Source organism: Strix uralensis, chromosome 4, assembly GCF_047716275.1.
Source record: "Strix uralensis isolate ZFMK-TIS-50842 chromosome 4, bStrUra1, whole genome shotgun sequence".
NCBI classification, from domain to species: Eukaryota; Metazoa; Chordata; class Aves; order Strigiformes; family Strigidae; genus Strix; species Strix uralensis.
In genome coordinates this window covers 25,128,366-25,142,193 of record NC_133975.1, presented here as the reverse complement: position 1 = coordinate 25,142,193, position 13,828 = coordinate 25,128,366, and the positions used below count along the sequence as shown (strand labels likewise).

The window sequence follows — 13,828 nt, the reverse complement described above, 5'->3', positions numbered from 1 at the left end:
TTGTCTCTTTGGTTGAACTTCTAAGGTCTGAACTAAGATTTTTTCTTTAGTAGTTTGATGTATGAAGGAAAATGAGGGGGAATTTTTCACATAAACAAAAAGCTTCCCCTCCAGTTGTATTGATTCATGTTATCCTTTCCAAGTGAAATTTGTGGCAGCAACATCTTGCAGGGTTTGGGTTGATGATGTTTTCAAGTTTTCTTTTGTTGTTGTTGCTTTTTTCTAGATTCAGACCATACTTTATGATTCCTGCTATTTCTCAGTGTTTATGGTCTTTGAAACTGCAGGGGAACTATATCGGAGGTGAAAGGATTTGCATCTAAATTACATGTACTTGTTGCCAGTAACTTTCTAATTTAAACAGACTTCTTATTTTCCCTCTCCATGATAAGGCCCTGTGTGCTGCTGTAGTTAAACAAGATGTGCTAGAAACTCTGATGTTGCTGTTCAGTGGGGCTGATGTTATGTGTGCTACTGGAGACCCTGTTTATAGTACTCCATACTTGTTAGCCAAGAAAGCTGGACAAAGACTGCAGATGGAATTCCTGTACCATAATAAGTTCTCAGGTAGGATACATCCTCTTTGTTTTGATCTTCTGATTTTATATTGAGCAAAAGGAAAGGAAGGAGGAATTCAGAAGAAAAATTGGCGTTGAGTTGAACAACAGTGGTATAGCAGAGGGGGAGTTGTGATGGTGTTAACTGTATTTCAGCAAACAGTGTAATTGTGTACAAGTTACTTTTATTTTGCGCAGACATCAAGTTTAGGACTTAAAAAAATATTTAAAAAGCCAGTGATAACTCATAGACCTCATACCCTTATTTATAACACAGAAGAATGTCGTCTGTTCTGCCAATAGTATCAGGCTTTTACCAGAAAAGATGAGTATATACATTTAACATGTATCTCAAGTATTTATCTGAGACTTCATTTTTTCTTAAAAAATTATTTAAATTGATACCTATCCCTACTGCACACAGACCTACCTGCTTTTTCACAAACTTTCCTCCTGAAATAAAACTCACCTCTTGAACCTGTAATATGATTTATCCCAGCAAATTTTTTCACATCACAACTTCTGTTACAGCTTGGAGCATGCGATAAACTTTGGCCTTGAAAGTCGACAGTTCTGGTTGCAGTCTGTGACTGTTATGAGGCTCTTGAAAACAGAAAGCTATTCTTAAACAAATAAATAAATAGTGGAGCATTGATGTGCCTGAATGTACCTTTTGAAAGGGCTGTACAGTATCTGAAGCAGTCATGGGAATTAAAGTTCACACACAGATTTACACAGGAAAAAATTAGCTATGCTATACTGCAGCCAGCATTGTGGACAGACTTCTGGACCAACTTTCCATTGTCTTGTGCCACTCTGCAAAGTAACACTGCATAGGCTGAACAACAGAAGTTTTAGTGGGAAACGCAGGAATGGTTTAGGTCTTCCTAGAGCAAACATGGTACTTTTAAGTTTTGCCTGAGCATTGCTCTATCACAAGTGCCAGACACTGGATTGTAGGATGTTGAGCTCCATCACTGTGCAAACATGCAGCTATGGGGTTTTTGCTAGCTATGCTCTCAAGTAGCCCTAAGGCTATAGAGGGAGGTTTGCTTGTCTTGGCTCTGTCTTTTCTACTTTAAGGTTTCCAGCCAAGGCAGCATCACCATGTGCTGGTGCTAGTGTGTGTTCTTCTCTTCAGAGAAGGGGAGGTCATTGCAAGTTGACAGAGATTCTCCGAATCATTGTCTGTCTGCTGCCAGAGTTGGTGGTAAACTTCTAGATAAGCCCTCGAGAGAAACAATTCCCTTCTGTTGAGTACGCTACATAAGAGACAAAACCAAAAGCTTAGTACACCAGAAAACCATATTTTAGATTACATTGGCAAGCAGTGGTAGACAATGGCAATGTTGTAACAAATGTGAGCCAATGGTTTTTTTGATATGTAAGAATTTTACTTTTAAAAATAAATCATTAAGATATATCTGTGTTGTAGTAAAGATATTACAAACCAACTATGCATCTAGAGATAAGTAGTTAGGAAGACCTGTGGAGAAATGGTTATAACTGATACAACTGAAATTCTGTATGTTACTTATTCCTTTGTCTTTTAATAGATTTCCCAAACTACGATACTTGTTTTAAAAGTGGTTTCTCTGAAGATTCTTTACATTCCACCTTTCTTTGTGAATTCTTATACAAAGTTTCTTCTAATACTGCTAAGCTGCTTACAGAGAAGAAATTAAAAGAAGGTATTTTACTTCTACTTTATGCATTTGAATAATACATGAATATGTATGGTTTGGATGAATTTGGTTCTTTTTAACTTGTTGCATTACTTTTAAAAAGATAAAATATCTTTGATATGACATATCCTCTTTTGATTCGGTTGATCTCTTTCAGATAAAGGAAATACTGATCGTCTTGATCTCTTTATTCAGTGGTTGACAGAGGAAAACTGAACTACTGAAAAAGTATTCAGTTAACAACAGTTATTGATAAGTAAAAAACACTTAGAAACACTTCTCACTTTACTTATATTTAGATGCATGCTACTAATTGTCAAAAACTAGTTTCCATCTGAAATGATAATATTCCAGAAATCATTTAAAAGTATCACTGACTTTTTAGTAAGAGTCCAAATCGCTAACCCCTAGGATATTTCTCAAGCTCACAAATTCTAAAAGTATTTCAAGTAGAAATGAGCACTTCCAACAACTTTACAACAAATTGAGCTTTGTGGGGTGAAAATGGGTGTACATCACGGTAGAGATACATGATTTTCTGTGTATATCAGTCTTCTGTGATTTTTTTTTTTTGAGAGAGAGAGATGTTATGAGATAATTTTCTTAGCTTTTTTTTTTCCTTTTTCTCCCCAGTTGTGTTCCTATATTTTCTTCCATCTAAGCAAACAAATGATGTGGATTTTTAAAATCTGGACTGATTTATGGTTGAGTTTATTGCTCCTAAAATCTTGACATGGCATCCTGTGTCAATACATACATACTTTTGTACAATTATGTCCATGTTCTCATGGTGTATGCCTTTAAGATCCTTAGTGGAGATAAAGCATTGGGTGATGAACAAAACTAATGCCTGATCACAGGCATTTCCCAGCAACTTTGGAACTGTTAACAAAGACATCTGTTGTGGCAGAGGACAGCTGCTCGACAGTACTTTCTTGAGGATTGTTCTGAAACTGCACTGAGCTTATTTAGGAAGGAAAGGAATAACTGCACACCTCACTACTGCTTGCTCTAAGTGCAGACCTTGTTTTCTGTGCTGTGGGTATCTATATTCATAAACAAACTTAAAAAATAAAAAGACCTCACTAATAGAAGTAGAGAGCAGAAACAAGGCAATACTACTGGTCTCTTCTAACACAGTGGTATGTTAGAAGTGTCGTATAAGTTTGTAAATACCTGTATAGATTCAAGATTTAGCTATAAATGCTCACAAGTTGTCTTCTGTAGTGTTTTTTGGGGAGACGCAGTAGGATTGGGCATCACTAGTAGGATGCCTTAAAAATATTTATGAGGAAAGCCCTCAGACAAGAAACAAATGAAATTTGACTGTCTTCCATCATAAGTTTTTAGAGGACAGAAATGAAGCTGCTTTGAAAGCTTGTAGGCTATTGCTTAGCATTGCACTTACTACTTGGAGGAACATACAGTAAATGGAAAGGAACCAGATTTCCCTCAGCTCAGGTTTTGACCTTTGAAATTGTGATAGTGTCTTGCAGATGGGAGATGATCTGCTGTTTGGTTTTTTGGGGGATTTTTTTCATGGTGTTTGTTTGCTTTGGTTTTGCATTAATGTCAAATTACCCATGTGTTTGTCGGGACTGATGTTTCTGGGATGGGTGCTTTACAGATACATAGGAAGACAGGCTTCCCTGACCATTTGCAGTTCAAGAAGACAAACGATAAATGGGACAAGGGAGGAAGATGTAATAATAACATCCTTTCAACAACAACAAAAAACCTCTGCAATTTTGAAATAGAAACTACTCTTGCCTGAGGGCAATAATATATCTCAGCCATGTGTAAGAAGTATTATGACAAAAGGGGTTTTTTTGCTATTTAAAACATAAAACGTGTAATCTTTTTTTTTCTCTTCTATGTTGATTTTTTTTCTCTACATCAAAAACTGTTTCTACCTTTATAAAATCTCATTAACATGAAGTAATATGGGATATGCATATTGCACATTGTTGGGAATAGGTGGTAGTATTTTTTTATTCCTTCTTACTGTCTTTAGAAAATAATTTTATGATTAGAGTACTAATGTGAGGGAGATACAGTTTCACATCCCTCCTCTGTAAAGATTCAAGTAAGAAGGTTACATTACCCAAAAAAGTGACCTAGCTGTTTAGTTCTAGAGAAGAGCAATAAGCTCTCCTGTTGAAGCAGTTCTGACTTGCTGCAAATTAATTGAGTTCTCACTGGGCCAGAGAGGGAGCACCATTCTCTCACTGAGGATTACAGCACTTGTCTAAATTTTGGGCCCTGTCCCAAAGTACATTGGGCTTTTGATCTACTGATTTTTTAAATTTTTTTTTAGTGCTATGTCTGGAAAGGGCTGCAAGCCAGAATCCTGTTAAGCTGTCTAACCATTAAACCAGAGTTAAGTTCTTCCTCAGTGTTACGAATCTCTGAGGCAGTTGTCAGCCTTGCCTTTAGTGCCAAGGGCTGAAAATTTAAGTGCTGTGTTTGTTGTCACAGAGAACTTTTATCCCTTTTTGGACTGAGCCCTAATGGTAAAAGGACACTCAAGAAATCATTTGGTGCTATGAATTGGGCCCAGATTTTATAACAACCAGGTGGAACACCTGGAAATACAGTCCAGCTTTTCATTATGTGTGTTTCAGATAGTGCAGGAGAGAGTAAGCCAACTTTGTGTGTACTTCTCATTATAGCAGCATCAGTGGTTTCAGCAGGGGTGCATAACTTTTGAGGAAAGTTATTAATTAACAGCTGTTGATGATCAGCAGGAAGAGAGCTCAAATGCTGGTGCTATTCTGATGCAGTGTATCAAAAAGTAAAGGTTAGAGATTTAGTGGCTCAGGTTTGATTTTTTTTTCCTTCTGTTTTTAGTGTAAAAGGTTTTATGGGGCCCTGTTAAAAGCCTTGACATTCCAAGATTGTCCTTGAGAGTTGTAACAGTTTAATGAAAATTGAAGCAGTGAGCTGTTTTGTAGAAAAGTCTTTGGGGGATGGGAGGGGAAAAGCTGGGAGACAAAAACCCCTAAGCAATCAAAACCTGCAAGTTTGGTGCTCAACTCCTGTAAAACTATACATTTTCAAACCTCTTATCTTATGTTTATTTTAGTATTTAAAATGTGTATTTAGATAGAACTAGATAGCAAGTAACATGATACAAATTAAATACTAATAAAATAGTACCAAGATATTTATAAAACATGTATAAATCATATAGCAGATAACAGAAAAACTAATTGGATGAAATATCAGATGACGTAATAAGTAAATATTGGCTAACTACAACTGCGTTTGGTTTTTTGTTTGATTTTTGTGGTTTCTTTCCAGAGCTGTTTTACCAAATTCTAACAAATACTTTACCAAAATATTTGCAGCTGTATAGGAGTTTTAAGACTGTAGAAATTAACAGTATTTTCTCTTTGGACCTGCAGTGGTGGGAATAGATGCACTTCAAATTATATTCTAAGAACTAGATGTAAGCTAGACTGAATGCATGAATATTTTGACTAGCAAGTAGTCATTAATATGCTATCTCATGTGCTGCATTCATATTTTAGGTTCATAAGAGGGAGCAGACATTTGGTCTTAAATATGCCCAATAATACTTTTAATTTGTTCTGCAGATTTTTTTCCTCCACCTTGTTTTTTTTTTTTTTTTTTTAAAAAGTATAGATAGCAATTACTAGATACTCCAATACATCTAATTCAGTTATTTGAAGATAGAATTCTTAACTAGGTAATTTAACCATGCTCAGCAACTGTAAATTGTTGCATGTTGAAAGCAGCCTACAAATGTTAGCATTCTGTAAACTACAGTGTTGCTAAATGAATTTACCCTTGCCAGGTATATGTGAGAATAGCAACAAGAGAGATCTTCAGGTCATTCTAATGTGGACACGCCATCCTGAAATGGCTATAGCTACTGCCTGTCTACTATGTATCCATTTATCTCCCCCCAATATATAGGAATAAATTCTGTACAGTATCATTACTACCTGGCACTTGGGCCTGCATCAGGAGAGAACTGAGCTCAACCACTGATGTGCTGTTAGTTTTTCTGTTCTTCAGTTTGTCATCCTCTACTATTTTGGTAGCATATTTTAAAAAAACTCAACTAATAATGTTAAATAACAATTTCTGATAGTGTTTTCCTTGTGTTTTCTAGCAGCATGCAATGGATACAAGTTCTGGCATATATGACACTGTTTTTTCTAGACTATTTGAAAGGCTTAAATTGTTTTTCTTGATCTTGTGACAGTGAGTGGACACCCAAGCATTACCAATCAATGGAAAACAGATTGACTTGGTTTTGGCCTCTAGTTCCAGTAACATGAAAGAAAGAGTAGCCCTCTTTTGCTACTGCATACTCATTCGCTCGCTCACTTTGTTATCAGCTCTTGTCAGAATATATTGTTCTTGTAACTTTCAGTGTTTCTACCTTTAGAGCATCTTTCCTTTTTGCTTCCTTAACTCTGTTCTGCTAAACATGACATAACTATTCTGCTAAACATAACATGAGAGTACTAGCTCTTCCTCCATCAAGTTCCACAGCAAGTGAAGTAAAAGCCCTATACAATGGTAAAGTTAACTTATGAAATGATTTAATATACTCATGTTATATTTGAAATACTCTTTTCTTAAATTAGCGTGTGCTAGAGTTTCTGTAGATTAAGTAGTATCAAAACAGACTTTGAATTCCTGGCCCACTGAAATGAACACGACTGAGATTTCATCATAAATGTATTACTGTTACAACAGGCTATGCATCCTGTGAGGCAACTTCTATAGGAAGCGGTAATTTTTATTATTATGCCAACTGACTTTTCTATTATTTCTTTAATTACAGATTGCAACAAAAGATGGTGCACTTTGGAAAGTGGCTTTCTGAGCTACTATGAAAATGATAAAACTACCACTCCCAGTGGTATGATTGACATCAGTGAAGTTATCTGTCTTGTAATGCACAAGTCAGACTTCTTTTTAAATAGAGGGTAGGTTCCCAAATTAATATTTCAATAAACAAACTCAGGTATTTCAAAGATTTTATTCTGGGTTTTCAGAGCTGTTCAATTGTTCCTGAATTTTGAACATGCAATTTAGAAAAAAACTGAATTATGTTGACTTCAAGAAATAAGTGCTAAGTGGTATTTGGGGATTTTATTTTTTTATAGTGATATAATGAAAATGTTAGGGTGATTTAAAAGGGCAGCATAAATTAGATACATCTGTTTCTTATTAAAACTGTAATGCATATTCTCAGTGCTTAAAAGGTTACATGATGATAAATTGAACAATTAATACTAATTTTTCTTTCTGGGATTGACCTCTGCCTCAAGCCAAAGCACTTGCTTTGTTTCTTCCTGATAATAATGCAGCAGATTAGAGTTCTCCACAATGCTTTTGATTTTGGTCACAAATCTATCCGTCTTTGAAACCGATTCCTTGTCCTGCAGCTGAGGACACTGTGTTGAACATTGTGTTAGTTTGAAGATACCAACTTTTTTTTGAGGTCTTGTTTTTCTTTTATAACTCTCTCACATCTCATTTGTACATTAAAAACAGCATGTGGAAATTCACCTAAATCTGAGTTGCATCTCAGTGGTAGTTGTTATTAGGACAACATTTTTGTTTACACTCTACTTTGGATCTGACTAACAAACTCCATAACACTTCCTTTTAAATTCCTTTATGTGTGTGAATGTAAAATAGCAAGATCTTTCAACAGTATAATACTGTAATGCGTGTAGTTACAGATCAAAAGTGTCTGCGAAGAAAACAGTCTATTCAGTAAGCTTCTAGAAAGGGTAATGGGAAGAAAGGACTTTGCTACTACAGAGGTAAAGGGAGTTCAGAGGGGAGAAATCCTGAAACATGGTGATGTCTCAACGTTCTATAAAATACAGTGGAGATGGCCTTCACTGTTCTGCAGTAGCATAGTTTTGTGATATCCAGAAAAAAGAAAAATACCACTTTCTTCTTTTGTCATCGAATCTAACCTGTTGCCTGCTACATCTCCAAATGGTTCCATTTCAGGATAATACATAAATTAAAAACATGTTGGCTGAATACTTCACTTTTAGGGAATGACTAACTTCCTGCTGTGATTTACCTGAAAATGGGTAGAAAACTACACAATTCTCATAAAAGTGAGGAACTTCCCTAAATTTGGTATTTCCTGTAATGAAACAATCGGTCCTTAAAATGTCTATTTTATTAGTCAGAATTAAGTATTTACATATAGTTTTCAAAGTGGTTATTGAAAATGAGAGAACTGACTCATATTCCATTCTCCAGATTTAGTTGAATCTCCAGCACTGAAAGGAAAAAGCACATCTATTTGTATTCTAGGGAGAGGTCACAAATGAAATCATACTATAAATTGAATCATAATTTATAAGTTAAAGAGTGACCCTAAGTCCAACAAAATATTTACTTTTCAAATTCCACACCAATTTCAACTGGTTTGCTCTTTCTTCTTTTATTATTCTTATTATTTGTCAGTTAAAAATGGAAAAGCAGGGTCCATCTGTTTAAATAATGGTATACTTTTTAAAAAGAAAAAAAACAGGAACCGCCCCCCAAAAACTTTTAAGAATTTCTTGAGCTACAGCAACCTCAAAGGGTAGTCATAAACACAACAGAACCAAACTCTTCTTGGTGGTGGCAGGTGATACAAAGAGTGGCAGTGACCACACATTTCACTTTAGGAGATTCAGGCTGGATGATAGGAAAAGCCTCTTCATTAGAAAGGGTGGTGGAGAACAGGAACAGCTTGCTGAGAGAAATGGTAGTTTCCATCGTCGGAGGTTTTCAAGGGTTTTCATTGCTGTTCTGATCTATGGTTAGTGATAGTCCCACTTTGAGCAGGCAATTAAACCAAGTGGCATCTAAAAGTCCCTTTGAACCAAGATTTCTGTGATTCTGTGGTACCTTGTTTACAACTTCTCATTCAATGTGTTGGTCTCCTTATGTTAAACCTAACCAAAATGTTTTGAATGCATCACAAAAATATACTTGCTGAAATCACATGAACATGCAAAACCAAAAAATTACCTGTGAATTTTAATGACTATATGTAAACATTTTATTAATTTCAAAATTACTGAAAAAACTATTATGTAGTAGTCTCTAACCACATATTATTGACCTGAAAAGCACTTTGATCATGTTGTGTTATAAAATAATCTGTTATTAGCTGGGTTGTGCTTGTAAGATTGGAGGAGAAATGGAGATGGATTCCATTCCATAGATATGAAATAATGAAAAAGTAGAGAGAGAAATGGGACCCTTGTGTGTCTACTGTTACAAAGACTAAATACAGCTGCCTTTTTCCATTGCTTGCTTTAGGGACATCTTTACTTTTGAAATCTACTTAATGTCAGAACGTGTTTTTCTATTTGGAGCTGAAAGTGCATATTCACAAAGAAAATGGACTTGGGCAATAGCTAAGGTAATACTGATAATTATCTTTTCCAGTTAGGCCAGAAGCCTTTGCACAAAGAATAGTCATTGGTAGCTTAAAATCCTCTGAGAAGCCATTCTTGATGAATACTGATTGAGCTTGTGTGTAAAGGTTTCTTGTGATCAGGAAGAAATAACTCCTGTGATTTAATGTTTGAAATAAGATAATAAAATAAAATGGAAAAGGTATTGAAGCAATATTTTAATGCTGACCTTAAGAATATGTTAAAGGTGCTCTAGTATAAAGAAATATACTGTATAAATTTATTTCAGCTAAGTTGTTTATGGTTCCAATTCTGTCATTTGCTGAAGCAGAATTCATAAAGCAGTATTGTATTTTATACAGTACCAAATGCTAATAATCACATTATTAATTAAATCAATTTTAGTTTAAAAAACAAAAATGTTTGAATTGTGGAGTATGAAAGGAAACAATATGTTATACTTGATTTTATAATTTAAATTTAGTGTATATATGGGTTTATGAATGATAAATCTGAAAGTCTTATTTTTTCACTGTGGCTTTCATCCTTGAATCTTATAGATTTGCAATATCTTGATTTTATTTTTTAGGGGAAGAGGGTTTTTTTTCTTCATCTGACTCACCCCATTTTCTTTGGTAGCATTTTGTTCCCCCTGTGGCTGAATGCTTATTAGAGAGAGACTGTGACCTGATTGGCCAGCTGTACTACAAAGATTGCCAGAACCTGGATCAGTGGAGAAAAGGCTGGTTTGCTATAGAGAAGTCAAGCCTTTATTTTTGTCTTGAAATGGAGAATGCTGAAGAAGATTCCATATATCTAAGGAGATTGCAAGAACTAAGTAAGAATTTTGTTTAACATCTAGAATTCGGAAATGCTCTACAGAATTAATTCACTGTTAAGGACATTTCTATTACATTTTAAAGTCAAAAACATTAGGGAGCTCAGTAACTATTCCTTTGCATGAGCCAGATGCTCTTCCAACTCTCATCTGAATATGGAGTTGATAAAGTTCTATCTTGGATTTTTTTCCCTACTTAGTGGCACACGCTAGAGAGGTTTTTTCACAGCTTCATAATGAATGAAGACAATTTTTGTTCCAGTTGCAGCAGTATCTTTCTTACAAGAGTACTGAATTGAATAATAACATATAACCTTTTGGGATTATTGTCTCATATTTTTGACAGGGCAGAAATACTGCAGAACGTGTTCTTGAGATGATTGACAGGACTAGTTTTAAAATACTCAAATGTACTGAAAAATAATAATTCTCTTGGAAACCTGTTTCACAGACTAATAGACTTTTCTTTTTTTCTGATACTAAAAATATTCTTTGCTCAATATCATGACGTAGAAAAATAAGGATATTTATACAAATGGACTTCTATGACCAGTTTTATATCATTGTCTGCAGTTATTCTCTGAATCCTCTTTAAGCATATCTGCCCTATTTGGTTTTATATTGAACAAGGCAATATGTTATGGAGAAAAGAAGAAATAATTTGAGATTTTATATTAAAGTAACATAGAGAAGACAATAGCTCTTTATTGACGATCCTCTTTGTAACTGCTGTCACATTGTGGACTGTTTTGCAGGAACTTGCCTAAATGCCATTGGGCTTTCTACTGTTTATTTACTGCCACCTTATATTTGCTGTGAAGGTGTTTTTTAATCAGGAGTATTTTTATGCCTCTAGCTATTTTTAACTTGTGAATACTTTTTGATCCTGATTCAGAATTAAAAAGTTAGGCAGTAGGAGAACTGTTTCAGATATTAGTTTTGATAATTCAACTCTAATTGCTCCTACCCTAATCATATGAGCATCCAAAATCTACGTATTTCTCAAATTGTCGTGGTTTAGCCAGGCAGGCAGATAAACACCACATAGCTGCTCGCTTAATCCTACCTCAATCTCTCAGTGGGATGAGAGAGAAAATTGGGGGAAAAAAGTAAAATTTGTGCATTGAGATAAAGACAGTTTAATAGGACAGAAAAGGAAGGGGAAATAATAATAATAGTAGTAGAAGAATTAGAATATGCAGATCAAATGATGCACAATGCAATTGCTCACCACCAGCCAACCAATGCCCAGCCAGTTTCTGAGCAGCATCCCTCGGTCAGCTTTCCCCCTAGTTTATATACGGAGCATGATGTCAGATGGTGTGGAATATCCTTTTGGCCACTTGGGGTCAGATGTCCTGGCTGTGTCTCCTCCCAGCTTCTTGTGCCCCCCAGCCTACTTGCTAGTGGGGTGGTCTGAGAAGGGGAAAAGTCCTTGACTTAGTGTAAACACTGCATAGCAACAACTAAAAACATCAGTGTGTTATCAACATTATTCTCGACCCAAATCCAAAACACAGCACTATACCAGCTACTGAGAAGAAAATTAACTCTGTGCTAGCCGAAACCAGGACAATATCCACCCCTTATTCTATATCATTTATGTCATGCCCAGGTCCCACACTTTCCAATACATCCTTTCCTGTCTTTTGATATATACACACATATATCCTTCCCTTAGTCTATGGGCCATCCCTCTAAAATGTCTGCTGAGTTCATTTAGTCCATGACTTTAAGCTCCATCTGTCATAGTAGTCCTTCAGGGCAGGAAAGATTGTGTGTCGTGTTGGATTGTTGCATGCTGAAGCCAGTTCCAGTTTCATCACTGCTATGCTTGTCTGGTCCTATCATTGCTGCACTTTGCCCATTCTCACTAAAATTTATTCTTGATTAATCTGGGTAATTTTTACTGAAATACTGTTGATATGGCATATAGCAGCCATAGTAGTGATGATATACAGTATTATATAGCAATTAACATCATACAACTCAAATCATTGGCTATTTTCACCCAGAACCAAATCCCCTTGAGGTACACATCGGGATTCCTCATCCTTCCATATCACCCACCAAGTGCACCCAGGTCCTTGAGCAAAAGCAATCCCATGGATGCGTTTGCCTTTGCCCAAGACAGGAATAACCCAGACTGTCTTCCCCAGCCTATTTTTCATGTGCACTACAGAAACTTTATCCCCTTCTATACTATGTAAAAGTTTTCATTGGGCAGAGCCAGCTTGAATGGCAGATCTCCTAGTGTTGACTAACCAGGTGGCTTTTGCTAAACGTCTACCCCAGTATTTGAAGGTGCCACCCTTCATTGCTCTCAGTGTGGTCTTTAACAGTCAGTTGTATTGTTTGATTTTCCCAGAGGCTGGTGCATGACAGGGGACGTGATAAACCCACTCAATACCATGCTCTTTGGCCCAGGTGTCTATGAGATTTTTTTGGAAATGAACCCCGTTGTCTGACTCAATTCTTTCTGGGGTGCCATGTCGCCATAAGACTTGTTTTCAAGGCCCAGGATAGTGTTCTGGGCAGTGGCATGGGGCAGGGGATATGTCTCCAGCCATCCGGTGGTTGCTTCCACCATTGTAAGCACATGGCACTTGCCTTGGTTGGTTTGTGGGAGTTTGATATAGTCAGTCTGCCAGGCCGCCCCATATTTATATTTCAGCCATTGTCCTCCATACCAAAGAAGCTTTAGCCATTTGGCTTGCTTGACTGCAGTGCATGGTTCCCATTCATGGATAACCTGTGCAGTAGTGTCCATGGTCAAGTCCACCCCGTGATCCCGAGCCCATCTATATGTTGCATCTCTTCCTTGATGGCCTGAGGAGTTATGGGCTATAAATAATTCACCCTTGTGTTGCCAGTCCAGATCCACCTGAGCCATTTCAGTCTTAGCAGCCTGATCCACCTGGTTGTTTTGATGTTCTTCAGCAGCCCGACTCTTGGGTACGTGATCATCTATGTGATGTACTTTTACAACCAAGTTGTCTACCCATGCAGCAATATCTTGTCATAGTTCAGCAGTCCAGATGGGTTTACCTGTGCATTGAAATAAAACACACATTTAGCTTTTGGTTGAATTTTGGTTTTGGTTGGTTTGATTTTTAAGTATTAGTTGTATAACAGATTTGTATTTCTTGGCATTATTATATATCCATACTCCTATCTTTTCTTTGATTTCTGGTTTACCCAAATTAAATCTGCTGCACTATTGAGACTGAATTGTGTAACTGAAACTTGCAAAACGATGAATCATCAGTGGAAGTATAGTCACTTACCTTCTTGATATTTGACTCAGTAAATGTAAATGAGGCAAGG

General features: G+C 36.3%; 1 protein-coding gene across 1 annotated transcript in view; it reads left to right on the top strand.

Annotated features, from left to right (window-relative positions):
- Positions 1-13,828, top strand: part of ARAP2 (ArfGAP with RhoGAP domain, ankyrin repeat and PH domain 2) — a 141,394-nt gene that overhangs the window by 67,627 nt on the left and 59,939 nt on the right. Inside the window, exons 14-18 of the mRNA XM_074865959.1 lie at positions 393-567; positions 2,114-2,248; positions 7,065-7,209; positions 9,566-9,668; positions 10,303-10,501. Coding sequence (XP_074722060.1) covers positions 393-567; positions 2,114-2,248; positions 7,065-7,209; positions 9,566-9,668; positions 10,303-10,501 — 757 coding nt within the window. The remainder of the gene's footprint in view (positions 1-392; positions 568-2,113; positions 2,249-7,064; positions 7,210-9,565; positions 9,669-10,302; positions 10,502-13,828) is intronic.